Genomic DNA, 26,957 nt, shown 5'->3' with positions numbered 1-26,957 from the left:
CTGGTAATTCTCTTTCTATTTTGATAGGATGCTGACTCTCTTATATATTACATCCTACCAACATAGCTGAGAATCAATTTATGAAATATTTTGTGAGATAAGATAGATGAAGTAGGGAGAAAACAGGGCCAAGTATGTCAGCCAGGAAGGGTGAGGTGCCTATGTAGTTAGGAACTGGAAAGAATGTAGGAGGGAAGAAAAGACAACGGGATTTGCTGACTGATTCAGTAGAGGGCATCAATCTGAAGGAACACTTCAATGATTTCAAGGCTTCTAGGAAGAAGGAGATCATCACTTTCAGAAATGAAGCAACCAGTTTTAAGGAGAGATTCTCGGTTTAATTTGAGGTACAACGACTTTTGGCTTTAGATGGGACCCCAGAGTTACATTTTCAAAATTAGAACTTTTTTTTTTTAAAGGAAGAAACACCGTAAGTTGGTTTCTTAAGTTCAAACAGTAATTGGCATGGTATAGACAGAACCCACTTTAAGCTTAAGGACTGATATACTATAAGCTCACAGAGGTCCCTTAAGTGGATAGAAGTGCCATGTCCAGAGGCAGAGATGCCTGCCAAGTTTGGCTCTGGATCTGCCAGGTACTATATGGGTCCTTGCTTAAGGCTAGATGTGGAGTGACAGAGTCCTGGAAATTTCAGGAAAAGTGGAAAGTAGAGGGGCTTCAAGTAGGAAAGTAACTAATATTTTTTAGCTATTATGTACCCCTCACTTTACATCTGGCTATCTTATTTCTCATCACAACCCTACAAAATAGGTATTAGCATTTTAGAGATGAAGACATTGGGTTTAGAAAAGCTAAATAAATTGCTCACGCTAGAAGGGAAGGACCTCAAATTCTAACCCAAATCCAGATGTTTACAGGGGCCAAGTCATGCTCAGTCCAGTTCTCCTCATAACGCCCCACTTGACCCTGTATACTCATTTCATGAAGCCCAGAGAAGGTAAATCCCACATTTGGAGCCAAGCTGGGGCCAGAAAGCAGATAGGCTGATCACCCTCCCACCCCCGTCAAAGGTCTTTCCAGGGCTGACACACGCCTTTCAGGATTTGACAACCTACACCACCCTACAAGGGATGGAGAGAGGGAGAAAAAGCAACCGGCTCAGGAGGAGAGAAGCAAAGAGAAAAAAGGAGGCAAAGAGGAGTTGCCAGAATGGGGTGAGGAGGTTGAAGAGTTAACTGTGTCCTTTTGCGTCTACTGATAACCGTTAACAGATAGACCGACTACCTAGCGTATTTCAGGAAGCTGAGCCTTGGCCAGCTTCATTCCTGATCGCCTTTCAGGAACTAAGATTTAACCCTTAGCGTAAATCCAGAAAAGACAAAGTAAGGCGAGCAAGGTGTGCACTTCAGGCAAAAGCGGAAACTCGCAGTACGAACCAAAACTTGACCCAACCAGGCAGCAGTGATTTGACGACAGTTTGAAGGACAAGTTTGGCTGCAAGACTCGCCTGCCGCCGAGGGGTGGGGCCGTAGCAGCCCTGGGCGCGTTTCCTCCCGGCCCACACCGCCTCCGCCTGCCACGTGACCCGCCGTGTTGTGGTCCGGCCCGCGTGGGTGGCGGGAGCGGCGGGAGGGCGGGGGCGAAAAGGGGCGGGTCACGTGACGGGGTTTAAATCTCCCGCAGCCGGAGCCGCGGGGGCGCCAGTGCCGCGAGTCGAGCGGGAGGAGAGGAGGCGAGGGAGGAGGGCCAGAGAGGCAGTTGAAAGATGGCGGACGAGGCGGCGCTCGCCTTTCAGCCCGGCGGCTCCCCCTCGGCAGTGACGGCTGAGAGGGAGGCCCCCTCGCCGCCTGCCGGGGAGCCGCTCCGCAAGAGGCCGCGGAGAGACGGCCCTGGCGTCGGGCGGAGCCCGGGCGAGCCCGGCGGGGCGGCCGCCGAGCGTGAGCTGCCGGTGGCGGCCGGCGGCTGCCCGGCGGCGGCGGCGGCGGCGGCGCTGTGGCGGGAGGCCCAGGCGGCGGCGGCCGGAGAAGGAGACAATGGGACGGGCTTACAGGGCCTATCCCGGGAGGCGCCGCCGGCCGACGACTTCTACGACGACGACGACGAGGGCGAGGAGGAGGAAGAGGCGGCGGCGGCTATTGGGTACCGAGGTGCGCAGGGCGCGGGCGGGCCGGGACTGCGCATCCCCCCTCCTCCTCCCGGGGCCCCTCCTGGGGTGGGGGAGTGTCGGGCGGGCTGGGGGCTCGGGGCTGGCTTTGCGGCGTCCCCCTCCGCGCTAGGGCCCTCCTTAGCTGCGCGCCTCCGAGGCTGCGGGCCCGGCTGCCGGAGCGGCCCGAGGACTCACTCCCTCCCTCCTCCCTCGGCCCGCGGCGCGCCCCAGTGGCCTCGCGCTTTGCGCAGCCGCGGGGCGGGCTAGCCTCGCAGCTGGTTTTAAAAAAAAGTTTCTCTCCCCTCCTACTCTTTTAACGTATTGCTTTTGTTAAATGTCTTTTGCTTCTCAGCCCACCCTCCCACCCCCCGCACACTTAAACCTGAAACTTTTTGACTGTCCCTTGCACCAACCTTTTGCAGTTGCCTTTGATAACTGACACCTGTGCAATTTGTGTGTTTGGTTTTTTTTTTGGAGGGCCTTTATTTTTTAACTTGTTTTAAATTTTAAAGAGTGTAGTTGCTTCTAAAGACGTTACCCTTCTGTGGTGCAACTAATAGTGGGCATGAGAGAGTAATAGTAGTTTTAGAGTACTTTGAGTAGTATTTTTCCTCTAATCATGTTCTTATAATGGTTTTTAGATTAAATATCTTCTTGTGTGTGTATATGTAACCCTGAAACACGAATTGACATTTTTCTGGCATAGTAAAGCAGATGTGATAGTTGTATATGTTGTCATCCTTGAGTGTTTCAGAGTTTCTATCCGGATAGATGTGCGTCTTTATTATTTGTATCAATAAATCCAATCAGTGGACCATTTGATCATATCAAAAGGCAACAACCTGTGCATTAGGGATTGGATTAGAAAAACAACCCCTGTTTTCAAGAAACATAGTTTAATAAGGGAAACGAATAATGGAAAGGTATTTTTGTAGGTTTAGTGTTATATAAGAGAAGTGCAAGTTGCCATGGTTATATTTGCACGACTTTTTTGGGTAAATTTTTATTTGATAAGTTTTATGAACTATTATTTGTGATCGATAAATTCAGTCTAACTAGGTTACTACTTTTTGTGTTTTGATTAAGTAGCCGTAATTTTTTTCTAGATTTTGATGAACTGAAACTTAGAGTCCGAGCAGAATCCCTAAAGATGAGGATATACTGTTCCTGTGAACGGTGCAGATTGATCCAGTAGGCATTCTTTACACAGGCAGTATGAATGTTAAGTGCTTTATTCACTGAAAATTGTTGTATCATAATTATAGATCTTCATAATTTTAGATGCAGATTGTTTCAGAAACCTTGAGTTCCTTTTGGTTTCTTTTGCAGATAACCTTCTGTTTGGTGATGAAATCATCACCAACGGTTTCCATTCGTGTGAAAGTGATGAGGATGATAGAGCCTCACATGCGAGTTCTAGTGACTGGACTCCAAGACCACGGATAGGTATGGTTTCACAGTTTAAGAGCTGTCTTTTTCAGTATTCTCTTTTTATGTCAACAAAAAATATATTTCTCTGTCCCCTTGTAGCCTGGTGATGAGGTTCTTAGGTGTTTGATGAGATTTAATGTCATCTTGGTTTTAGGGAAAGTCTAGTGCTTTGTTTTGTTTTTGTTTTTAAATAATCTCTGTATGTAACTTTTTTATTGCTGGTTTCCTGTACTAGCATATAAGTCCCACGGGGGCAGGGATTTCTGACTGATTTGTAGACTGTTTTGTCAGTGCCTAGAAAAGTGCCTGGCACATAGTTTGTCCTCAGTAAATATTTATTAAGTATTTTGGTGAAATGAGAAATATTTTGAAGTAGAGCACAGTATCAGATTTTTTTACCAAGGCAGTAACATGACCATCTCAAAATGTTCTTTCTCTTAATGTGCTGTTTTTTTTCCAAAAATGCCTTGACTGCTTAAACATAGTAATGATTAGTTCCTTTTTAGTGTTTATATTTACTGTATTTTTGGTTTTCTCAAGCTAGGAACTGATCTAAGAAATTTCAGGGTAAAGAATTAAAGCTCAGAACATCAGCATTGTATGTATCATTTTGGGAGACTGGTTAAGATTAACTTGAAGATTATTACTGGAAAAATTTTAAAGATAGTAAAGTATAGATTTCCTTTTCTTTTTTTCTTTATGTCTTTAATGATAAATAGTGTGGGCTTTCGGGACTGGTAAGATCTTTCCTGTGTTGATTTGTAGAACCCTTTTGTACATACTTCTGTTATGTTTATGTTGCATTTTTCTAGATTTTAACCATACAAATTTAATTCTAGTAGTTAATTAGTTTGACTCTTAAAATACATACTTGGTATTTTATAGCTCTAGGGGCAGGCTCAACTCCTGATCTCCCTAATCTCTTTGGGATATAGCATTAGATCTGAAGATGCTGTGAATGAAACACCTTTATAGTGCATTTTTTTACTCTGCAAAACAGTGTGAAGCATTGCTAATTTGTTACTTCAAAAAATAAATGAGATTTTCAATTACTTGGAAGTGGATCTGATCTAGTTCTTCTCCCTCTTGATATAGGTCCATATACTTTTGTTCAGCAACATCTCATGATTGGCACAGATCCCCGAACGATTCTTAAAGATTTACTGCCAGAAACAATTCCTCCACCTGAATTGGATGATATGACACTGTGGCAGATTGTTATTAACATCCTTTCAGAACCACCAAAAAGGAAAAAAAGAAAAGATATTAATACAATTGAAGATGCTGTGAAATTACTGCAAGAGTGCAAAAAAATAATAGTTCTAACTGGAGCTGGGGTATGTAAGATGTATAAAGCACTAGTATGGGGGTGGTGTATGTTTTTTCTTAAGCCTTGTCCAATTCAGAAACATTTTTCTGGTGTAGAAAAATTTATCCTTACATGATGATGGGCATTTGTGTTTGGAAACTGCTAAAAAGTGAGTGCAGGAGCAATTACTAAATTGGTTCAGTTTTTTAAAAACCTCTCAATAACCTTAAAAAGGATTCACTTCTGTTTCCTGGCACAGTAGGTAAGTGGAATTAAGGCAAGAGTTTTACCTACATTATACCACAACTTCTAAGGAGATGCAGGGAATTTTGCTTGCATTAAAGTGTGTCAGGGTCTGATAGAGAAATTGGTTATTTGTTTGATCTTCATGGGGAAACCGGGAACCTAATATGTGTTCGCAAGTAACGCAGTGTTGGAAAGGTAACAGATTCCTACCTCTCCTCCATTTTAAATTAAGGTGATATGATTGTGGTGGGTTGAGATTTTTCATTTGTTCCACTTTAGGTCTCAAATAACAAGTTACTTAGGCTATTTCATATTGTGTGTTGAATACAGAATATGTTACATGGTAGCGACCAGGACAGCTGTTGGAGAAAAATCAGTCCTGCTTTCTGACCTTTTGGTTAAGGGAGGGTGTTATTTAATCTTAAATGATCAGGAAGAATAGTTATGCGTTGCTCCCCGATGGGATTTAGGCAAGTTTGTTTTGCTCTGAGACTAAAGTGGAGTAAACGCTGACAAAATTGTGAAACAAAAGGATAACTTCTGAAGTCCCTATTTGTAATGTCAAGGTTTATTTGTAGAAAAAGCATAGTGTTTAAATCTATTCTTAAAAATTGAAATATTGTACAACATAGTTTTTTAAGGAAAATAAAGAAATTTAGCGTTCTTGAAGTAGTAGCACTCTAACCTAGAAGAGGGATTTCTTTGGAAATACTTGACTGTAATAGAAATTCTTGCCTGCTTTCTAGTTAAAATAATTTGGAATGGTTTACTTCGTTCTCAATCAAGTTGGAATTGTTTTAATTTGTTGGTTAAATGCTTATAAAGGTTTAAAGTTAGCCTGACTTAAAATTCTTTACCCCATTATGAATGGAATATGTGATGGATTTAATTATACTGGTTTTTTGAGTGTTTTATTTCTATTAGAAATTAAAGTAGGGCATTATCTCCATTCCCCAAAAGAAATTTCAAACTAAAAATATTTTTCAGCCCTTCCCTAATTGTGTGATAAGAGGACTAATAATTATTAAGGTAGCAGTAGAAGATTTAATTGTACAAATTATGCCATGCGTATTTCAGGTTTCTGTTTCTTGTGGAATACCTGACTTCAGGTCAAGAGATGGTATTTATGCTCGCCTTGCAGTAGACTTTCCAGACCTTCCAGATCCTCAAGCAATGTTTGACATTGAATATTTCAGAAAAGATCCAAGACCATTCTTCAAGTTTGCAAAGGTACTACAAACTCTTCTAGTTGTTTCTTTGTCCTTCTCTCATGAAAAATTATTTTGAATGGCAGTCTAGTAAATTGACTATTAGTACTGTGGTGGAGTAAAATCACTGAAAGAAAGTCATTTTAGTCAGAATTCCCTTCCCAGAAGGGACTGTCATTTGCTTTTCTTCATTTTAGGATTGAGCTTATTTTCAAAGAAGAGGCTATTGCATATTTTTCAAATTTGCACTTCAGTAATGGCCTTTACATTGTCCAGGCTTTTTTAGAGGTTAGTAGATCATATAAAAGTAACATCACTGTTTTGATTTTGAATATTTTTTATGGATCATAAAGATCATAACATCTGCCTTTGGTATGTTTTATAGTAGCTAGGTTTTAACACATGAGGATGTGCCTGAGAAATTTGTGATTAGAGGTGGAGAAGAGTCTTAGATTGCATTTGAGTCAAGGTTGATCTGTTATGCTCTAGCGTCTTTAGTGCTGCTCTGTTCAGTTCAGAAGCCATTTGCCACGTGGGGCTGTTGAGTGCATAAGTGTTCTGAGATGTTATGTAAGTGTGGAAGACATACCAGATTTTGGAAACCTAGTATAGAAAACATGCAAAATATAAATTTTATTATATATTGTATATATATAAATAATGATTATATGTGTAAATAATAATACTTTGATATTGGGTTATAAATGAGGAAAATTTCACATTGTTAATGTGGTTACTAGAAAATTTGAATTGTGTATATGATTCATATTATGTTTTTATTTGGCAGCTCTGCTCTGGAGTTTAAAGTTTGATGTTACAGTCTTCCCTTGGTATCTGAGGGGGATTAGTTCCAGGATCCCTCAGATACCAAAATCTGAGGATGCTCTAGTCCCTCATATAAAATGGCATAGTATTTGCATATAACCTATGCACATCCTCCCTGTATACTTTTTTTTTTTAATTTTATTTTATTTTTGGCTGCATCTGGTCTTAGTTGCTGGATCTTCGCTGAGACGTGAGGGGCTTCTCTAATTGAGGAGCACGGGCTCAGTTGCCCTGCGGCATGTGGAATCTTAGTTCCCTGACCAGGGATTGAACGTCCCCTGCATTGGAAGGTGGATTCTTAACCACTGGACCACCAGGGAAGTCCCCTCCCTGTATACTATAAATCACCTCTAGATTACTTATAATACCTAGTATAGGCATACCTTGTTTTATTTTGCTTCACTTTATTGCCCTTCACAGATTCTGTGGGCTTTTTTTGTTTTTACAAATTTGAGGGATTGTGATCAAGCGAGTCTGTAGGCGCCATTTTTCCAACAGCATTTGCTCACTTTGTGTCTCTGTGTCACATTTTGGTCATTCACAGTATTTCAGACTTTTTCATTATTTGTTACTGTGATCTGAGATAAGTGATCTTTGTTACTGCTGAGGACTTAGATGATGGTTAGCATTTTTTAGCAATAAAGTATTTTTAATTAAGGTATGTACTTTTTTTGAGACATAATGCTATTGCATACTTAATAGATTACCATATAGTATAAAAATAACTTTATATGTACAGGGAAACCAAAAAATTCATTTGACTGACTTTACTGGGATAATTCACTTTATTGCTATGGTCTGGAACCAAACTCATGATGTCTCTGAGGTATGCTTGTATGATGTTAATAGTCGCTGGTGCAGCAAATATAAGTTTTGGTTTTTGGAATTTTCTGGAATTCTTTTTCTCTGAATATTTTCAATCTACAGTTGGTTGAATCCAAGGATGTGGAACCTGCAGATATGGAGGGATAACTACGCATTATACCATACCCAAGAAATTTTATCTTTTTTTTTTTTTTTTAATTTATTTATTTATTTGGGTGTGCCGGGTGGGATCTTGTAGTTGTGGCACGTGGGATCTTGTAGTTGCGGCATGTGGGATCTAGTTTCCTGACCAGGGATTGAACCCAGGTCCCCTGCATTGGGAGCGTGGAGTCTTTAGCCTTTGGACCACCCAGGAAGTCCCAAGAAATTTTACTTTAGAAGTCTTTTTTCTATAGTTTAGCTTTATGGAAAGAAATTGTAAAATTGTTGTTGCTAAACTTTAGTATATTTGAAAGGGTCTTTTGTATTAGTGATTATTTTTTAATGAGCATAGAAGTGAAGTGGACCTGAATTTCCATTAAAGGATAACCTCAGCTACTTTCAAATCATGTGGTCTATTTACATAACTATAAGAAAAGCTCTGCCAATTCAGAATACATGGTATTAGCTTAAATTGATGGACTATCTAAAGAAATAATTTTGCTTTGTGCCAGTGTGCTTATAAATGGGAATTAGAGTAAAATGGGGAAATTACATTAGATTTTCTTGGATATGATTTACTTGCTAGAACTGAAAACTAAATTTGAAAATTTTTCAGGCTACTAAGAAATTTGAATTTTTCCAGTAATCAACTTGAAACTTATAAAAAATTTTGAACTTCATGTGTCAGCAGTGATGATGGTCATCTATATCTAGCCTTTAGAACAGACAGCTGGTTCACACTAAATGGAACAAATAATGTAGAGTGTCTCTTTTCCTTTGTTACAAGAATATGAATTCATAAAGATTCACTGTTTTTAACATACTGGTGCTAGGGGTTCTACTGCATGACTTTGAAGACCAGTGAAATATCACTTAGTTACTGGTTTCTTGAATTGGACCTAGGACACTGGCTCTAGTTATCAGAAATTAACACTTTTTTTTTCTGGCCATGCTGCATGGCATGTGGGATCTTAGTTCCCAGACCAGGGATTGAACCCGTGCCTCCTGCAGTCTGCAGTGGGAGTGCGGAGTCCTAACCACTGGACTGCCAGGGAATTCCCCAGAAATTAGCACTTTAAGAAAGGCATCAAGTAGCTAGAATTTACTTTGATCTTGCATCTGATTATAAGAGCTTGATTCACTAGTGCATTTATGTAATGCTCACAAGGTTTTTGCTGTAAATTCTCTGTTCTGAGAGGAAACAAAAAACATGCTCAAACTAACTTTGCAGCTTTTTCCCCATCACTTCAGTATATACTAAATTGCCTGACACTTGGGGAAAATGTGGTAACTGAGAATACAAATAGCAAGGTGAGAAAGATTGTAACCTTAGTTGTCTAATGTATATAATGGGTATTCAGTTTTAGCTTAAACTGGTTTTGACATGTAAGAATCTATAGAAGCAATTAAGAATTATTCTTACAAAGACAAATTATAAAAATACACATGATAGAAATCTAGACAGTGCATAAGAGAAAATAAAATATCTGAATTGGAGTAAAAATGGCACAGTGTTAATGTGTTACAGTGTACAGATTTCATAGTACCTAGGAAAAGAAAAAGTTGGAGGGGCAGCATGTTTCACTTCTTTATGAAAGTTTAAGTTATGGTAGGAGCTAAATAAATAATCTTATAACTGCCACTCATATAGGATCATTGTACTTCAATTCTTATATTAGGAACTGCCAAAAGGAAAGTACCTAGTTGGTGAAATAGCACTTAAAATAAATAATAATAGGTAAGAGAGACTGAGTTAATTTGGGTCTAAAAATGAGTAGGAAAAAGCTGAAGGATAAATAAGTAAGGACAAAGAATAAAGGATAGTATTTAAAAATGAAGGAAGGGGGGGGTATGTAAATATTGTAATATTTTAATGGATTCCAAAAAGAATACATGAGTAAAATAGTCATAACCTAAAGTTTTCTTCCAGTGTCTGTACTAAGGAGAAGGTTAATTAAAAGATGGTTACTTTGCTAGTTATGAGAGAAAATGAATTTTTTTTAATTGAAGTATAGTTGATTTACAATGTTGTGTTAGTTTCGGGTGTACAGCACAGTGATTCAGTTATACATATATATGTATCTATTCTTTTTTGAATTCTTTCCCTTATAGGTTATTATAAAATATTGAGTATAGTTCCCTGTGCTGTACAGTAGGTCCTCATTGGTTATCTATTTTATATATAGGAGTGTGTATATGTTAATCCCAAACTCCTGATTTATCCCCCCCTCCCCTTTCCCCTTTGGTAACCATAGGTTTTTTTCTATGTCTGTGGGTCTCTTTCTGTTTTGTAAATAAGTTCATTTGTATCTCTTCTTTTTTTTTTTAATGTAAGTGATATATTTGTCATTGTCTGGCTTACTTCACTTAGTATGATAATCTCTAGGTCCATCTATGTTGCCGCAAATGGCATTATTTCATTCTTTTTTATGGCTGAGTAATAGTCCACTGTACATATTTACATCTTTATCCAGTCATCTGTTGATGGACATTTAGGTTGCTTCCATGTTTTGGCTATTGTAAGTAGTGCTGCAATGAACATTCGGGTTGCATGTATCTTTTTGAAGTATAGTTTTCTCTGGGTATATGCCCAGGAGTGGGATTGCTGGGTCATATGGTAGTTCTATTTTTAGTTTTTTAAGGAACCTCCATACTGTTCTCCATAGTGGCTGTACCAATTTACATTCCGACCAACAGGGTAGGAGGGTTCCTTTTGAGAGAAAATAAATTTAATAGAAAGCCATGAAAACAGGAAATATTGTGAATTTAGGCATTTTGGAAGGAAAGTTTCTACAGATGTATCAAGCCACGGATTGTATACAACTGAGAAGAAACAGATTTCATCTAGACTGGAAACTCAAAAGTAACGGAGGGGTGTGTGAAAGAGGTAGCTGGTTCATCAGAGCAGTTTCTCAACCTGTTGACTCTTTGAGATGGATAATTCTTTGCTGTGAGTAGCCGTCCTGTGCGCCATAGGATATTTAGCAGCAACCAATGGCCTCCTCCCTTTAAATGCCATTAGTCCCCCACCCCAGTCTTGACAATCAAAAATGTGTCCAGATGTTGCCAAATGTCTCCTGCAAGATTGCGCCCCGTTTGAGCACCAGCATGTTAAGTGCGCCTAGCTTTAGTACTGCTTTGAATTTTTCTACACAAGGACAATTAAGGCCAACATTGAAGCTATATATTCTTGTTCTGAACTGTTGTCCTCTTGCATAATAAGGCTTTAAATTGATAATGACGTTGTGGTCATGGTTCTGAGGAGTCTAAATTCACTGGTGCTGATAAAAATGAGTGGTTTAAGAGTCAGTGAAGGTGAAACCGAGGCTGTATAAAACAACTTTTTTTTGTTTTCTTTAAAGGACTGTGTTCAGAGAGTGCTCCCCCATATTGAATACAGTGAATGTTCTTTCCCTTAAAGTGATAAAATTCAAGAAAAAGTAGAGGGAGAAATATGAACTTCCAAAAACATATTTATTCAGTAAATTGTCACTTTATTGATAATGTGCAGATATACCAGATTATGTAGTTATAAAGCTAAGAAATCTCAAAACCAGCTCATTACTTAAAAATCAAAAAAAGCGCACACCCCCACCCCCAAAAAAGGCCACAGTCCCGTTCACTTGAAGACAGTATGTTAATACTGACTTGTGTAGTTGGATTACATATAAGTAGAGTATTATATTTGGGTGTATATTATAAAAATGGGCTCTTTTACCTACTGCTTTGGATTTGTAGTATTTCTGTTTAATAAACTTTCAGATGCTTGAATACTTGATAATGGTCATAGTGTTCATCAAGTGGTCTACTGTAACTAATCCTGCAAGTGTTCCTTTTGGATGTTTCCTGCTTTCTGTTATTAAAAAGGTATTGCTCTGATTGTCCTTTTTGGTATGTTTATAATGTTCTTAGGATAAATTTCTGAAAGCAAAACTGCTAAGGGTCCTGATTTGTTTTACCTTATTGCTGCCTGGAAAGGTTGAATAATATATACTCCCATCAGAAGTGTAGAAGTGTATGAGAAAACTGATTTAGCATGCCCATGCCCTCTCCCCCACAAAAAAAGCCTCCCGTGATACGTTATTAGTATTAATGTATTTTTTAGAAAGTGTGTGGGTGTGGGTGTGTGTGTTGGTGTGTATGTTGTGTATATGGTTTTATAAAGAAATTGAAACAGTACACAACAAACGATAGTTGGCCTCTCTCTTCAGTCTTCCCTACCTCTAATCTCTTTCTCAAAGGTTACCATGGTAAAATGTTTCATTGGGTTTCCTTCTAGGAAAAAAAAAGAGTAAACCCGTTTGTGTGTGTGTAGGGGGGAGAGGTATTGTAAGTTTCTAATAATACTTTAAAAATGATTACCGACAGAATCACGTACCCTTTTCTCTACACTGCTTTTTTCCCATTTAATATCCTTGGAAATAGTTTCATGGCGGCACTTAGATATACCTCATTTTAAAGAAAGGGCTGCATAGTACTGTTTGATAGTTGTACCACAATATATATAATCAGTCTCCTATTAGTGGATATCTAGAGTTTTTAAGGCAGTTAAAACTATCAGTGTAATAAATAAAAAATTAGCATCTTCTCATTAGTGTTCTGTTTTTGTTTACTAGTGTAGATGACTGCTTCTTACTACTTGCCATGTGTATATCCTTGAGTTGCCTGTCTGTTCTTAGCTATTTTTTTTTTTCCATTGAGATGCTTTTCTTCCTCATACTGATTTGTGAGAACGTGCTTTTTTTTGGCCTCAACCTGCAGCTTGTGGATCTTAGTTCCCTGACCAGGGATTGGTCCCAGGGCATGGCAGTGAAAGCACCAAGTCCTTAACCACCGGACTGCCAGGGAATTCCCGAGAACATGTGTGGGGGTTTTTTGTTTGTTTTTTATATATATTTATTTATTTGGTTGCGCCTGGTCTTAGTTGCAGCAGGCGGGCTCCTTAGTTGTGGCTCACCAGCTCCTTAGTTGTGGCATGTGAACTCTTAGCTGCAGCATGCATGTGGGATCTAGTTCCCTGACCAGGGATCAAACTAGGGCCCCCTGCATTGGGAGCATGGAGTCTTAACCGCCGGCCACCAGGGAAGTCCCTGAGAACATGTATTCTTGAAGAGTGTTTTTACATTAGAGGGTGATTGGAATTCCAGTCTCCACTAATCCCGTGAAGGATGTGCAATGTGAAATATACTTACTAGATTAGTTTTAGTGGACTGATTTGCAATACCTAATAGAAATGGTATTTAGCCTAAAAGAAAAATAGGAAACATGAGGTTGAGGGATCAGAAATTGCATAGTGGTTAAGAGCTGCACTTTGGCATCAAAACTGGGTTTGAATGATAGTTCTGCTACTTGCTAGCTCTTGTGACTTTTGGCGTTACTTCTGTGCTTTGGTTTTTTCATCTGCAAGATGGGGGATATATGTCTACAGGAGGGTCAGCAGACCTTTTTCTGTAAAGGGCCAGGGAGTAAATGTAACCTGCTTTGTGGACCACATGGGAACTCTGTCATACTGTGTTCTTTTCCTTTACAGTCCTTGAAAATGTAAAAACCCAGTCCTCAGCCCAGTCTACAGCATTATTATAAAGTGCTCCTGTTATGCCTGTTAATTACATTAAGTAGTAACGAATGCTTGACTAATTGAAATTCTCTTGTGTTAGATTAGTACAGGGGCCGGCAAATTACAGCCTCAGTCCAAATGTGGCCCACTGCGTTTTTTTGTACAGCTGTGAACTAAAATTTTTAAATGGATGGGGAAAAAAATCAAAAGAATAATACTTCACATCATATGAACATTATATGAAATTCTAACATCAGTGATTGTAAATAAAGTTTCACTGGAACACAGCTATGCTCATTCATTGGCCTATTGCCTGTGGCTGCGTATGTACTACAATAGAAGACTTGAGTGGTTGCCACATAGACCGTAAGGACAGAGACTGAATGGCCCGCAAAGCCTTAAATATTTGCTATCTGGTGTCCCAGTGTGGAAAAAGTTTGCTGAAGCTTGAGTTCCTTGGGGAAGCCAGAGGTTAACAGGAAAAAAGTAGTTAAATTTGTCAGGTGACTTAACTTTAATTTGCAAGTATTGATTAGGTAAGATTTTGAGTAGTCTATGGTGTTGTGGAATGAATGAAACAAGACCAGGGATTATGAGGATTTTCCTTACCAGGATCAATTAGTTTGACTTATTTTTTTGACAGCATGGAGAATGTAAATTCTAGTTTCTTAACAGCTCTACCTACTACCTAGTAAATAGTGGCGTCTCAAACTTTGGTGAGTCCTTTTAGTTTTGAGGGGCTGCAGTTAACACCCCTGCTTTTGACTGGAATCTCATTCATATTGCTAGAAATTTTGAGAAGCAAGCAAGCAAGCAGAGAGCATCTCTGGAGAAAAACCATTATTTCTACATGAAAGCTTACTGTGGCAGATAGTTCTAAGCTTTAGTTTTGGTCACATTGGTTGCCTATGGCCAATTACTGGATTGTTCGCATGTTTCTGGACACTGCTGTGAAAGCAGCCTGTCATTTTAATAGTATTTGAGCCTTTGGTCCCAGCTGTGCTTCCACTCTATTCTAAATGGATCCCTGTGGCAATTATAATGGTCCAGCCCATATGATTGGTTCTTTAATGGCACTTAAGGAGGTTCAGATTTGGGATGGCCTGTCTTGCTTAGAACTAGCGTGTCACAGTTTCAACATGAAGAATTAATCTATATTTTATCTGAAAGTTGTATCTCCAGTCAATTAGTTTTTAGCAAACTTTCCTTGTTAAGTAAGAGCCTGATTTAGGAGTAATTTCTATTAAAAAACAGTCCTTTCAGAGTAATTTTTTCCCCATTATTTCAGGTGCAAGGTGCTGGTGTTTAATCCTCTAAATGTAAATGTATTAGAACAAAGCAACCTGGGGAGAAAACAGTGGTTAATAGAGAGCACAACCTAATGGTCCAAAACATAATGTGGCTTTCAGTTTTCTATAAACATTAGCTTTAATAAACTCTTCACTTGTTACTTCTTTCTATATGCATTGTCTTTCTTAAATTGCAAAGTTCATGAACTTTATGATAAAAATTTGAATGAGAGGCAGAATGCTTGGGTTTTATATAACATTTTCAGCAGCATATGGACATGGATGTGATAGTCTTTATAATGAGATATGCGTATTATTTTTACTTAAAAGGTATCCCGGTAGATAGTTTTTTCTAAACTTGAAATATTAAGTAGGTTAGAAGTAGTCATCTAGAATCTTACTGTCAAACTTTTTTGTATAATGTCAGAAGTGAAGTCCCCTACCCCCCCACCCGTTTTATAGATTGTTTGTATCCTTCCTGAATTGCTTAAATGAATGTATCTATATACTTTGCATAAACTTCCCATTTTTGCTTAATAACAAAACAACAAAAACAAAGCTATACACAGTGGTGACTAGCTTGATTTTTTTTCACATATGTCATGGGCCATCTTCCAGGTCAGTGTATCTAGACCTTCCTCATTCATTTTAATGGCTGCATACTCCACTATTACGGATGTACCATATTTCTACAACCAGTCCTCTGTTGATGGACATACGGTTGTATCTTGTTTTTTGCTAGCATTGTAATAGGTTAGAGGCTGTAATGAATGGTAAGGAAGCAGGCAGAACTACTTCAAAGAAAAAAGAGAAGAAACTTCCTTTGCCATAGTCACTTACTAAATGAAGTTTAATGAAAACACTGTCAAAAGTTGAGAGGACCAAAATTGATACTTTTTCTCTGATCTTTTTGCCATGTGTATATCTGAATTCTTTGTTTTTAAAGAAGAAACAGCATTGAAGCATTATTTGGGGGGAAAAACACACACACAAAATCCAGCAACTCAGCATTCATGAGCAACTCTATACTATACCAGTATGTGCCTGTGCAGTGGAAGGAAAACAATTTTGGTAAGGAATTAAAACTTCAGCTTTAAACTTCCAACAGGTTGATATTTATAATAAATGATGAATCAAAAATTTTTTTAATATTATGTTGACAGTGCCTTTTTTAGTTTTAAAAAAGAAGTCACCATATCTTTGATATCTTTAATTTCAATTTAAACTTTTTCCCTTTTTCCTTACAAAAAAAAATCATTTGCAGCCAACAAAAATTAGATATATATTAAGGTATGTATTTCTTCTGACTTTTATTAAAATATCAATTAGCATTTATAAGAGATGTTTGCGGGTCAACTTTATCCAGAGGCCATGTTCACTAATTGCTGAGTTTTACACATATGACAGCAACAATCCTTTCGTAAGTGTGTGTGGCATCCATCTAGATGCTTTGAGATGCTCATGTATTGTTTTTTAATTATCATTGGTAGTTTTTTTTGTTGTTGTTGTTAAACCTAAACCTGTGACGTTTGTTAACACATAATCTTTTTTCTGCTTTTTGCGTTATCTAGGAAATATATCCTGGACAATTCCAACCATCTCTTTGTCACAAATTCATAGCCTTGTCAGATAAGGAAGGAAAACTACTTCGCAACTATACTCAGAACATAGATACACTGGAACAGGTTGCAGGAATCCAAAGGATAATTCAGTGTCATGGTTAGTAAACTTCAGGATTGCTTTTTCTGTTACATATTAGTTAGTTTTGTAGGAAAAGTTAGGATTAGAAAAAAGGCTGCCATCCAGGAATGGAGATTAAGCCTTATTGTTTAACCATGTTATCTGATCAATTGTAGATAAGGAAAGTAGATTGCAAAAATATGAAACCAGAAATATTGGCCTTGACACTTGATTGTACAAAATGTCAGATATTAATGTGCTTTTGGATTTCAAAAGATGCAGCAATTATGTAACATTAAATTCTTTTAAATAACCTTTTTTGATTACAAAAGTAATATTAGCTATGGATGAAAAAAACATGGCATCTTTAGGAAACCAAAGGAACTGCTGAGTAGTTCAGATGGACAGGCTTTAGAAATTTGAAGACTAAATCTAAAACAAGTATGAATAGACCATATTCTTATGTATCTAAACTGTTTTTGAAACACAGCTGTTAAGCTAAGGTAATACAGTTGTAACCTTCCAAGTCTGCAGTTTTAGTCCTGGAGGAGTTGGTATATTTTATTAAAAGAGTAGCTTTAGGAAGCATCATTATATCAGCATCTCTCTCATGGAGTCTCTTAAAAATTTTAAAGTCGCTAGCTTTTCTGTTGTCAAGCTTACATTATAACCGTTATTTAAGAAATGGGAAAATTTCTTTAATAAAGCATATATTTGTTGGTTGTTTTTAGGTTCCTTTGCAACAGCATCTTGCCTGATTTGTAAATATAAAGTTGACTGTGAAGCTGTACGAGGAGATATTTTTAATCAGGTAATTTATCACGCATATCTTAGGAACTGTGCATGTCTCTGATCTGTTTCTTTTACCTCAGTCCTTTTTTTCTGGAAGTATTTATGTGGTACAGAAACATCCAGGAAAACAAATGTTAGTTACCATTGGGAATTCCAGAGAAATACACAAAAACCTTTCAAAACCTTAAGTTAAAAACATTGCTCCATAATCTCTTGATTATGAAGTTGACTACCTAATATATAAGCCTAAAATAAAAACCCAGATCATTAAGTGTGGTGTTACTTAACATTAGTTTTTCTCCTTACTCTCCCTTTTTAAAAGTGCCTGTCAGATTCATTTTGTAAAAAATAGTTCATGTACGCTCATTGACCAAAAAATACAGGAAAATATGGTAGAGAATGAAAACCACCCAGAAATAAATTCTGTATGTTTAGCTGCATATATAGTTGATCATATAATTATGAGAAGGTAGCATATTAAAATGGAATCGTATTTTACAAACTTTTATTTTTTAAAAGTTAAGTCTCATCTGTGTACATATATACACATGCTGCTTTTTCTTCTTAATATATAATGGACTCTTGAATATCAAATGTAGGTCTATACAGATATCATAATAGCAGCATACACAGATAATAGCAAAATTTTATTTCATTGTATGTTAATAAACTAACGGGTCATTGATAGTTGATGTTTAGGTTTTATCCAGTTTTCCCTGCAACTTATCCACAGCTTTTCTGTTTTCTTTGATAATTTTGAAATGAATTCTTGGGAAGTGTGGAAATGTTGACTCTTTCTAACTCAGGCTTGCCCTTCTCTTTCCCACCTCAACTAAAATCTGGAACATGCAGGTGGTTCCTCGATGTCCTAGGTGCCCAGCTGATGAACCACTTGCTATCATGAAACCAGAGATTGTCTTTTTTGGTGAAAATTTACCAGAACAGTTTCATAGAGCCATGAAGTATGACAAAGATGAAGTTGATCTTCTCATTGTTATTGGGTCTTCCCTGAAAGTAAGACCAGTAGCACTAATTCCGAGTAAGTGGGTGATGATTTTTTTTAGAGAACCATTTCTATATATTTTGCCATGGGTTGTGGGTCTGTAGAGTAGACCCCAATTATCTTATTCTGTTTTTTGTTAAAGAGTGGTGAAGAGCCAAACTTTAATTTTTTTAGGTGACATGTTCTTGCTCAGGAAGATTGGTTAATCTGACATTTCAGTGGGGGAAGAGGGCTTTCAAAACAAGTAATAACAAAGGGAAACAGTTCAACTTAAACTTTTCAGTGGAATGTGCTTTAATGTGGCAGGAGTTAGCATGAGCTAATTTTACGTATACTGAGGAAACATATTAAAAATAATCTGTATTTTTGGTCTTAATTCGAGTAGTTAATCTTTCAAATGTTATTGACTTTTGGTCCAGTAAGTTCAGATGTATAGCTTGATACATGTGTAACGTACTCATGTAAGATAGAATTTTGGGGCTCACAATGATTGGTTTGTTTTTGTAAGAATAACAGTCATGACTTGTCAATCATTTTATGTGGATCAGCTCTACCCACAAGGGTGTTCATGTGTATAAAAATGCTCAAAAACAATTTAAGTCCCTATTATTCTCAAGAATATTTCTTTAATCCATGCTCCCATACTACCTTTTTTCTCCCTCTAGTGAGCAAGCAAGGGGGAGGAAGATAGAGGGACTAATTCAGTAGCATCATTGGTGCCATAAAAGTGAGGGAAGGAGGAGAGGAGAGTATATTAAACCCTTAACTGGAGAATTAAAATTGGACCCCCATACCAGCAAACAGATAGCTAGAGCAAACTGCTGGAAGAAACAGAGTTAAACTCTCCCAATTCTGCATCTTTTTCCTAGCCCACATGTAAGTGGCTCTAGCAGTTTAACTCAGCCTTCCCCAAGTAGCTGTGAAATTCTATTAAAGTAGATTATAGGACAATTTGTAACTAAAAAAACGAAAGAAAATTTAATGTATAAGCTTATTTGCGAGTTATTTTTTTCTATTTAAATGTGAGGCAGAGAACTTCTTCCAAGTTTCCTGTGGGGTAGTAAAATGTGTTGGTGATAGGCAAAGGTACTTTTTAAAAAATGTAAGACATTGGTACATAATAGTGGAGAACAGACTGGTATGAATTTTCACATATCAGAAGCCATTTTAGTAGATAACTATTACCTATTCTGCGCCAAGAACTCTTCTCTGCATATTAACTCAGTGCTCACTGCAAGCTTGTGGAGAAGTACTGTTATTACCCCATTATACAGACAAGGAAATTGAATACAGAATAAAAAGTCTGAGGTGATTACCCAGAGGTAACCAGGTGACAGGAGCAGAACCTGAAATTTTGCTGCTCATCTGTTTACTTGATAGTTTGATGGTATGTAATAGCTTGGTTGAATACTACAGTTGGATGTCTTCTTTGGTATTGGGAGCGTGTTAGATTTTTTTTTTTTGGCCATGCCTCACGTCTTGCAGGATCTTGGTTCCCTGACCAGGGATAGAACCCTGGCCGTGGCAATGAAAGCGCAGTCCTAACCGCTGGACCGCCAGGGAATTCTGTTAGATTTTTACATAATGCATTTCTTTTGGTTTTATTAGTGTACCTCCCTTCCTTTCTCTAATTCTTACTTTTTTCACCCTATTCTTAGGTTCCATACCCCATGAAGTGCCTCAGATATTAATTAATAGGGAACCTTTGCCTCACCTGCATTTTGATGTAGAGCTTCTTGGAGACTGTGATGTCATTATTAATGAATTGTGTCACAGGTTAGGTGGTGAATATGCCAAACTTTGCTGCAACCCTGTAAAGCTTTCAGAAATTACTGAAAAACCTCCACGAACACAAAAAGAATTGGCTCATTTGTCAGAGTTGCCACCCACACCCCTCAATATTTCAGAAGGCTCGAGTTCACCAGAAGGAACCTCACCAGCAGATTCTTCAGTGACTGTCACTCTTTTAGACCAAGAAACAAAGAGTAATGGTGATGATCCAGATGTGTCTGAATCAAAAAACTGTGTCGAAGAAAAATCACAGGAAGTACAGACTTCTGCTAGGAGCATTGAAAGTATTAATGAACAGTTGGAGAGTCCGGATTTGAAGAATGTTGCCTCCAATACTGGGGAGAAAAATGAAAGAACTTCAGTTGCTGAAACAGTGAGAAAATGCTGGCCAGCTAGACTCGCAAAGGAGCAGATTAGTAAACGGCTTGATGGTAAGAAAGGCTGTTGAAACATTTTGAAGGTTATAATTATTCTAACGAAATATTTGTCAGTGACTTTTCATTTTCTGATTTTAGTATCGTGAGGCAGGAACTATTACTACTCTGGTACAGGTGGGAAACCGAGGACCATGGAGGTTAAGTACCCCAGGCAAGGTAACGACTAGGGTGTGGAAGAACCAGGTGGATTCTGGGTTCTCTTAACCATTAGGTCGTGTTGTTTCAGATCTAGAAAACAGCTGGTTCTTCGCCACTGAGTATCAGAAATACCATCTACCCTGTTTTGACACATGGGAAGTCTTTTTATCAATTAGTTTTTAAAAAAAAATAACTAATTAACTTTGGCTGCATTGGGTCTTTGTTGCTGTGCACAGGCTTTCTCTAGTTGTGGCGAGCGGGGGCTTCTCTTCATTGCAGTGGCTTCTCGTTGCGGAGCACGGGCTCTAGGCGCACGGGCTTCAGTAGTTGCAGCACTAGGGCTCAGTAGTTGTGGCTTGTGAGCTGAATTTTAGAGCGCAGGCTCAGTAGTTGTGGCACACGGGCTTAGTTGCTCTGCAGCATGTGGGATCTTCCCGAACCAGGGCTCGAACCCGTGTCCCCTGCATTGGCAGGCGGATTCTTAACCTCTGTGACACCAGGGAAGTCCCTATCCATAAGTATTAACATAAGTGAAATCACTTTCTACTTTTTGAAACCACTTATGACCAAGTATTAATCAAACAGAAACTTGTGCTCTTAGATGCAACAACTTTGTACAGCTTAAAACATTAAGTCCCATTCCACTTACTATACATGGTGAAAACTGAGAAGAAATTTGAGACAAATGTATTAAGTGTTGTAATCATTTGCTCTGAATAAATTTTAGTTCAGTCGAATAAGCCTTTGGGCATTTTCCATACAGCAAGTTCTGGAGATACCGATCAAGCTACTGATATTTGTGTATATCATTACAAAAATAGGTGATATTTTAAAAGGTTTATGCTACTTGGAGGGCACTAGGTTATTGAAGGCTTTCTAAAAAACCTAAGTTCTGACTTTGATCTTGAACTGTAATTAGGGGAAGTCTTCCGTGGGGAAAACTAGAAAGAGCATAGAAGAATACTTACGCTTTCAAATGTGGCAAGAGTCAGAAGTAGAGAAATTACTGTTGATTTAGTCAGGTAAGATAAGTCTCTATCATATACAAAGTCTGCCTAGGCACTGGCAGCATTCTCTGGCTGTCTTTTTGACAGATGGGACAAACATACAAAACTCTGCCCCAGGAAATTGGTATTATACCTTGGTTTTATTCTACCAATTTAGACCTTTAAAGGTACAGGCTTTGGAATTAGACTGAGTTGTCAGATCTACTTCTCTCTCCTAGCATTGTGAGCATTTGAAAAGATAACTGATGTAAAGAGTGTAAAACTTAACATTTTTAGTGGTTAAAACCAAACAACAGCTGGACTTTACTCATTTTAGTTTGCCACTGTTTGTTGTGAGGTCGAGGCTGAAAGGGGGGAAGTTGGAGCATGTAGAAGAAGCTGAAAAGGAGGAAGTTGGAGCATATAGGAAGTAAAATGTAAATGTCTTGAGGGTTGCCAAGAGGGCAGAAACAGACAGGTATAGGGTACTTCCACTGAGAAATAGATGATTCAGTTCTTCAGGGGGGCCAGAGCAGAAAGAATTATTTATTTATTTATTTATTATTTTGGCTGCTCCGCACGGCATGCAGGATCTTAGTTCCCCCAGCAGGGATAGAACCCAGGCCCCCTGCATTGAGAGCGCAGAGTCTTAATTTAACCACTGGACTGCCAGGGAAGTCCCTGAAGTGTTCTTTTTATAAACATGGCCTAACCTATAGAAAGGAAAGGGCAGGAGAGCCATGTGCTGGGACCCTTTAAAAGACTGTGAGGGGATGTGATTCAAAGGAGATGGCCCTAATAAGAAGCACCAGGTGGGGTTTTCTTTCTCCAGTCACTGAAACACAATGAAATAAGTGGTTTCCATGCTGCAACACATAATAGGTGAGAACTGGGTCATGATGGGGTATAAAAAAGCTTGAAAGTCATTTTGAAGAGAAACTCAGGTATGTTTGGTAGATGGTATGTCACTCCAGATAAACTATGCAGTTAGGGTTTTGTGAATCAGTCTGGGATATGGTGCAATAAATATAACACCGTGTGATAACAGACTTAAGTCAGAAGGTACTTGGTGCTTGTGAATATAAGGGTATAAAATATTTCATCATTAATGTTTAAGGTTCCTACCCATTCACTTACATCAAAATGTAAACAAAAGCAGGGAATGCTTCTTACCATCGGAGGTCAAATCTTATATTGCAAATGCTAATTTGGGAGGGCGTTGGGAAAGAAAGCTTAAAAGGCCAGCGCTATATCAGTACTTCTCACACTTTAACGTGGTAGGACTCCTGTAAAAATAGATTGATTCAGAGGGTGGGTGGTGGCATTTCATCTCATCAAATCTGTTCAAAGGAGTTGGTTAAGTGAGTTTCATTGAACATGGCTGTCTACATTTTTTTCATACTTGCCTCATAGAGTTGTGAAAATTATTTCATATCCAGATGAGGAAATTGAGGCACAGAGATAACTCTCCCAATTTACAAAGTTGATGAGTGGCAGAACTAAGATTTTCATGCAGGACTGAGTGATTCTATAGCTTGTTCTTGAGAAACTACAGTAATAGCCTCTAGTAATGATACTCAGGTAAAAGGCTAGAACCTACACTTTATTCCAGACAGCCCACTCAGACCAAGTCTTAGAAAACTGGAAATAACCCACTTCTCTCTTATTACTGTATTTCAGGTAATCAATATCTGTTTTTACCACCAAACCGTTACATTTTCCATGGTGCTGAGGTATATTCAGACTCTGAAGATGATGTCTTATCCTCTAGTTCTTGTGGCAGTAACAGTGATAGTGGAACATGCCAGAGTCCAAGTTTAGAAGAACCTATGGAGGATGAAAGTGAGATTGAAGAATTTTACAATGGTTTGGAAGATGATCCTGATGTTAATGAGAGAGCCGGAGGAACTGGATTTGGAGCTGATGGAGGTGATCAAGAGGCAGTTAATGAAGCTACATCTATGAAACAGGAAGCAACAAGCATTAACTATCCATCGAACAAATCATAATGTAGTATTTGTCCAGGTACAGGAATTGTTCCACCAGCATTAGGATCTTGAGCATGTCAAGTTGAATGTTTACTTGTGAACTCAATAGAGCAAGGACACCAGAAAGGTATAATATTTATAGACTGGTAAAACAGTTTTTTTTCCCCATGGGTAATTTTTAACTTACTTATTTCTGTGCTTATACACTCGAACACTAACTCTTTTTTTAAAAAAGAAAGGTACCTAAGTATCTTTAATCAGCTGTTGGACAAGACTTTCTTTTAAAGGTTCATTTGTATGATACATCCATATGTATATATAATTTTGTTTTTGCCTAGTGAGGTTCAACATTTTAAATTTTTCAAAAAGCCATTGGAATGTTAAATTAATGTAAAGGGAACAGCTAATCTAGACCAAAGAATGGTATTTTCACACTTTTCTTTGTAGCACTGAATGGTTTGAAATCCTCATTCTCTGTTCCGCTAAACTTTTGATTCTTTATTAGCACAATTACCTATTTTCAAACACTGGCATTTTCCAAAACTTGTGGCAGCTAACTTTTAAAAATATCTCATGACATGCAATCTGAGTAGAAGGAAGTCAACAATATGTGGGAGAGCACTCAGTTGTCTTTGCTTTTTAAAGTGAGACTTGGTGCTAACAGTTTCCGGAATATTGTATTTGTTCAAATGAAGATGGCTTTTGTACTTCCTGTGGACATGTAGTAATGTCTATATTGGCTCATAAAACTAACCTAAAAAACAAATAAATGCTTTGGAAATGTTTCAATTGCTTTAGAAACAATAGTGCCTGCCTGGGTCCCCTTAGTTTTGAGAATATTTGCCATTGTTGTTTAAATATACCTATCAATTACGGTGGTAGAGCTTGCATTGATCCTTTCCATAAGTATTAAACTGCCAAGATGTGAATTTGCAAAGCCTTTATGAATCAATAATAATGGTACTTCAACTGGGGGGAGAGTGTAGTATTTTGGACTGTTGCCTCCCCCCCCCCCTCCATTAATGAGAGCAGCAGACCCCCTGATTACAGTTTCAAAGCCAGTAAGTACATGTTTCCTGTTGGGAGGATTTGGTGTAATAAACACCAAACTACTAGCCTAGTATTATGGAGATGAGCGTGGTGTAACTTGTAATAGCAGAATAGTTAAACTAGTTCTTATAACATATTTAAAAGCTTAGCCTGCCTTAAAACTAGAGAGCAACTTTTTCAGCTGCAGAAGCTTCTAGCCTTTCAAAAAAGTTCATACTTTATAAAATTGCACAGTAAGAATTTATTTTGCAGACCTTTCCAACATTGCTTTCAAATAAAGTATTCCTGTGTTGCTTTAGTATTTATTACAACTTAACAAAAAGGGTTTGAAATATAGCTGTTCTTTAAGCATAAAATACCCAGCTAGGACCGTTACTGCCAGAGAAAAGAATTTTATTGAATGGCCATTTCCCTACCTGAAAGATGTCTCAATCTGAATTTATTTGACTACACTAAAGAATGCAGTATATTTAGTTTGCCATTTGCATGATCTGTGTTTGTGCTATAGATGATATTTTAAATTGAAAAATTTGTTTTAACTTATTTTTACAGTGAAGACTGTTTTCAGCTCTTTTTATATTGTACATAGTCTTTTATGTAATCTACTGGCACATGTTTTGTAGACTGTTTAATGACTGGATATCTTCCTCCAACTTTTGAAATACAAAACCAGTGTTTTATACTTGTACACTGTTTTAAAGTCTATTAAAATTGTCATTTGACTTTTTTCTGTTAACTTACATGGTTTAAGGTATAAAATTTTAAAGTTTTGCAGCTTTTGTACAGCTTTGAGGGCTATATTAGATGCTTTCTTCTCATACTACATTTCTTCATTCAATTTTTATATCTGTCAGTCTCACCAGAACAGTACTTTGACAGTGAAAGTTCTGGTTGTAGCATAATATTTCAACCATTCTAGGCCAGGAGCCTTAGGCCCTGCCTTTTCCCCTCCTTTAACCCTGCCTAAGAATAACTAACTTGACATATGAAGATTTGACAAAGGACCAGCACTTTGAACTCATGTGCTGTAATCCTGTGTCTCAACACAAGGAGTGGACAAAAAATGACTCTAGATCACATTTGGTATGAACTTTCTGAGGCTGACCCGGAAACCTACTATTCAAGAGGGCAGGAACACGCCCCTTACAAAGATGTAATGAATAAATCTTGACTGGCAGTTTCCTGCTCTCAGGTCGCTTGCCTTCCTCCCCAGCAAACTTTTGAATCTAAAAACAAGAAAACCCCTCTGCCCCTGTATATCTTGTTTGCACTAGAAAAATTACCTGTGAAATCCCATCCACAGATGTTATAAAAATAAGGAACAGACATCATTCCATATATGCACAAAATGGAAAAAGAAGTCAGGTAGTTCATACCTTAAAAAGGAGGGTACGTGGTCATTTTAAGTAATCAAGTACCTGGCAAGACCTGATTTAATTAAAGCCATGTATTCAATGCTGTTTCCACTTCCTTTGGTTAATGCATCATATAGTCCACTGATGCAATACCCTAATTAATGGCACATGGTTTAATTAGCATCTACCTTACAGCATTATTTGATAAATTTTATTTGAAACAAGTCTCAACTCCTAGACTTATAATCAAAAAGCTCTTCCAACTCCTTAAAAATGAACAAAGTCAGCCTTGGGATGCTAGCAGAAATGTGGAGAAATGGTCTAATGACTCCTCTTTTTAAGTGCCTCCCAATTGGGATTAAAGATCACCTGGGAAATTTTTGAAAGTAACCTGAGCATCACCTCTTAGAGGTGACATTTAACAGGCCTAAGGTGGGGCTTGCACATAGTATTAAAAAGTAGCCCCAGGTGATTAGTAAGGGTTGAGAAGGGAAAGGAATTGGGGAGTTCCCTTCTGCATTTAACACTCCATTCCCGGGGGCTGGCCTAACAGGGAAGGTAAGGCAGACTTACATAAAACAGACTATTCCCAATTTATCTCTAGAAGTGTTAGCGGTGTAAGAGTGGGGAGCTACTGAACTATTCAGAAAGGAGAACAAAACTCCTATCATAAGGAGTTTGGATGGCCCAAGTGCAAAACAGGTCGGGGATCGGGAAGAGGCTGAGAGCAGGACCGTTTGCCCTTGCTTTCAGAGAACTCACCATATGCAGAGGAAGACTGCCTTATACATATTACACT

General features: G+C 38.1%; 1 protein-coding gene and 1 pseudogene across 6 annotated transcripts in view; both read left to right on the top strand.

The window, feature by feature from the left end:
- The window catches only part of LOC309642895 (large ribosomal subunit protein eL21 pseudogene), a 528,492-nt pseudogene that overhangs the window by 416,205 nt on the left and 85,330 nt on the right, over positions 1 to 26,957 (top strand). The window lies entirely within an intron of this gene.
- On the top strand, positions 1,640 to 25,490 carry SIRT1 (sirtuin 1). 5 transcript variants are annotated; one of them, XR_014253358.1, is made up of 10 exons: positions 1,640 to 2,108; positions 3,437 to 3,553; positions 4,634 to 4,875; positions 6,171 to 6,323; positions 16,510 to 16,657; positions 17,350 to 17,429; positions 18,263 to 18,449; positions 20,072 to 20,635; positions 20,720 to 20,797; positions 23,446 to 23,573. XR_014253358.1 is itself a non-coding variant. In XM_082424663.1 (9 exons), exons 1-9 carry the CDS (start codon positions 1,727 to 1,729, stop codon positions 23,772 to 23,774), a joined length of 2,202 nt encoding a protein of 733 aa, XP_082280789.1. In that variant the 5' UTR covers positions 1,641 to 1,726; the 3' UTR covers positions 23,775 to 25,490. The 5 variants fall into 5 exon arrangements, 4 of the variants coding, with proteins under 4 accessions (XP_082280789.1, XP_082280790.1, XP_082280791.1 ...); XM_082424663.1 differs by lacking the exon at positions 20,720 to 20,797 and having other exon boundaries at positions 1,641 to 2,108; positions 23,446 to 25,490; XM_082424664.1 differs by lacking the exons at positions 1,640 to 2,108; positions 20,720 to 20,797 and adding an exon at positions 2,548 to 3,298 and having other exon boundaries at positions 23,446 to 25,490.

This window comes from Balaenoptera physalus (assembly GCF_965194825.1).
Source record: "Balaenoptera physalus genome assembly, chromosome: 14".
Taxonomy (NCBI): Eukaryota; Metazoa; Chordata; class Mammalia; order Artiodactyla; family Balaenopteridae; genus Balaenoptera; species Balaenoptera physalus.
The sequence above is the reverse complement of the archived record's forward strand: the minus strand, read 5'-3'. Positions and strand labels throughout refer to the sequence as shown.